At 35.2% G+C, this 3,156-nt stretch overlaps 1 protein-coding gene across 1 annotated transcript; it reads right to left on the reverse strand.

Moving 5' to 3' along the window:
• Positions 1–2,107: 2,107 nt before the first annotated feature.
• Positions 2,108–2,500, reverse strand: LOC110037829. Its single transcript, XM_020742554.1, has one exon. It carries the CDS (start codon positions 2,462–2,464, stop codon positions 2,123–2,125), a length of 342 nt encoding a protein of 113 aa, XP_020598213.1. The 5' UTR covers positions 2,465–2,500; the 3' UTR covers positions 2,108–2,122.
• Between the last annotated feature and the right edge of the window lie 656 nt (positions 2,501–3,156).

Raw genomic sequence — 3,156 nt, forward strand, 5'->3', positions numbered from 1 at the left:
GGGGGCACAGAAGAACTGTGGGATGTAGAGCATTGTTTGCAAGTGTTGCGGTCGGTCCTTCAATACTCCTAACAGGACTAGGAACACAACGCAGCAGCTTGGTTGTTTATATACTGATTCATGCTCTAATGTTTTGGCATTTAATTGAGGGATAAAGCGCCAACATTTTAAAACTGCATGTAAACCTTTGACTTGGTCACATGTGATGTATTCATTATGTGACTCTCTTCAAACCAAATCCTATATGTTTATACTTTAAAGAATAAAACCTCCCGTCCTCATATAAAACATTTCTTAATAAGCATGGTAGAAAAGTTGCTCCTATTCTACCGGATGTTGAAGAACTTGCAACCAACCCATAATTTATGAACTGGGATGTGATAGAGAAACACTATAAATCTATGAGTTCTAATCTAAAACTAGACCCAAATATGAAAGTGACTTGCTCAATTGTTCACGACAATCATTCCTGCAGCAGACTCTCCTCCGGAGCTTTTTCCCACAACAGGCCGTCCTCTGGAGTTTTTTCCAGCAGTAGACCCTCCTTTAGAGTTTTTCCCAGCAGCAGTCCTTCCTCCGAAACTTTTTCCGTGCAACAGACCCTCCTTCATAGCTTTTTCCTATAACAAGACCTCCTCCGGAGCTTTTCCCCGTCGCATGCCCTCCAGAAATTCTTTCCTGCAACTGACACTCCAAATTTTTTTCCTGCAACTGACCCTCCAAAATTTTTTCCTGCAACAGGCCCTCCTCCGGAGTTTTTCGCTGCAATAGGCCATCCTCCGGAGCTTTTTCATGCAACATATCTTCCTCCAGAGTTTTTTCCTACAACTTGTCCTCCTTTGGAGCTTTTTTCTGCAACAACCCTACCTATGGAGCTTTTCAGTTCTCTACAGGTCATAGCTTACAACTTTTCTATGGGTTGTCTACTTCCCTGCAAACTCTCCCATAACATTATCTGTAAGAACCTTCCGCCTACTTACATACACTTGAGTAACTGCAATCAAAGATAATTAAAGTCAACTAAAAGTCAGTTTATTCTGCAGATTGTCTACATTGCAAACTCCCCTGCAACATTACCTTAAGAGCTTCTGCTTACTAACAGATATTGTAGAAACTACAGTTAAAGACAATCGCATTCAACTAAAAGTCAGCTTTTCCTGGAAGTTGTCTATTTCCCAAACTCCTCTGCAGCATTACTTGTAGGAGTCTTCCTCCTACCTAGAGATATTGCATGAACTGCAGTAAAAAAAGCCGCAGTACGAAATGAAAACTTCAAGTTTTACTTAACAGGATCTACCTAGACCAATGTTTGATGTATTCAAATCCAACTTGAACATGGTTGTTAACCAGATTCCAACTTGAGGGGGAGTGTTAGAAGTTATATTAGGAAATAATTTATTCCTGTTAGAAGTTATGAAGATTAGATTTATTTCCTAATATAACTTTATTTCCTGACATCATAGATTAATTTTCTTGAATTAGATTTATTTTCTTTCATATTTTAGGCTTTCTTATTTTATGTTACTTTCATTATATCCAAATAATTAATATTAATTGATTAATTGGAGATATTAAGTGTTATATCTTTCATTTCATGTTATTTCTTTTTTATTGTCTTTCATATTCTAGGATTCATGTAAGGATTATTTTATATCTCCGTTTAAATCAATAAAAATTTTCCCATTTAGTCTGAATTTCAACAATATGTACTCTATGTTGACTCCTAGTTAATGATAGCCAAGATACCTTCACAGTATATGGGGCATTTACACACAACACAAAATTCTTATGTATTTACATATCTCACACATAAACTTTCATATTTACACACAGGAATCAAATCTTTAATTTTAAATAAAAAATAGCACTATCACCACTTTATAAAAGTTAAAAACATTTTTTCATGCATGGGTTTAAATAACCAAAGTGCTATGTGTGTAAATATGAAATTTTAGGTGTGGGATATGTAAATACATAAGAATAGTGTGCTAGGTACATAAATTTCCAAATTATATTCATATTAATGGGGATAACAACTTTGTCAGGTAATTAAAAAATTTTGTAAATGAAATCACAAATATATCAACTTAATCTTTCCATAATCAATGAGGCACTAAAACTTTCAGCTTATCTCCGCACCTGAAGTTGAATCTCTCGCCGCCGGACCAAGCCAAGCTTGAGCAAGAACAGATGCTTGCAGATGTTCTTCGCCTGCAGGAGATGTTCCGCGTGCTTCAGCAAGAGCGACTTGTGAAAGTTCTTCTTGAAGAGCATGAGCAATAATTTCATCATTTTCAAAATTAGAGCAATCAAGAGCAACATTGCATTGAGTGCTGTACGCCGCTTGGTAAATGTTGGCATCACTGCGAATTGTTCCCTCGCCATATGCACTATTTAAGAAATCACCTTGAAGAAGATGAAGACCCCATCGAAGAACATCGGGATCTTGGTCATACATGATCATCAGCTTAGAAGAGATCAAGATACTGAAATAAAATCAACAGAGTGAAAGAACTTTAGAGATCAAGTGGGGCAGATTAGCATTTCTTAAAACAGCATTAGAAAAAAGGGAAATTTACATATGTTGCACATAATTTATAAGTATTTACATATCTCACAACTAATTTTTCATATTTACATATATAACATTTTGTGCTTTAAAGCTATGTATGAAAAGATGTATTTCACATTTCAAAGTAGTAATAGTACTATTTTTTATTTGATATTAAACATTTGAGAGCTATGTGTGTAAATATGAAAGTTAAGGTGCGAGATATATAAATACATAAGAACTGTGTCCTATTTATGTAAATGCCCCAGAAAAATTAGCCTGCAGCTAATTATCTAAACGAATGTGCAAAATACTACATGTAGATGTTTCAAATCTCAAGTCCAAAAAAAAAAAAAAAAACAGAAAAGAAAAAAGTTACTGATATGAATGAACAAGGACATACTTATGGTAAGTAAAAAAAGGTAAAACCAGCCAAAAAAAATAAATCAAAGTTAATCAGAACTTCTCCTAAGGTTGATGAGATGGTCCGCTGTAGGAGCTGCGGAAAACTTGAATATGCTAGGGTGTGGTGTGTCCTTTGTTCTTTTCGTAGGGATGGGAGAAGAACCCATGATTCCGTGAGAAAAATCACAGTGATTTGTTAT

Source organism: Phalaenopsis equestris, unplaced genomic scaffold (genome assembly GCF_001263595.1).
Source record: "Phalaenopsis equestris unplaced genomic scaffold, ASM126359v1 Scaffold225496, whole genome shotgun sequence".
Lineage (NCBI taxonomy): Eukaryota > Viridiplantae > Streptophyta > Magnoliopsida > Asparagales > Orchidaceae > Phalaenopsis > Phalaenopsis equestris.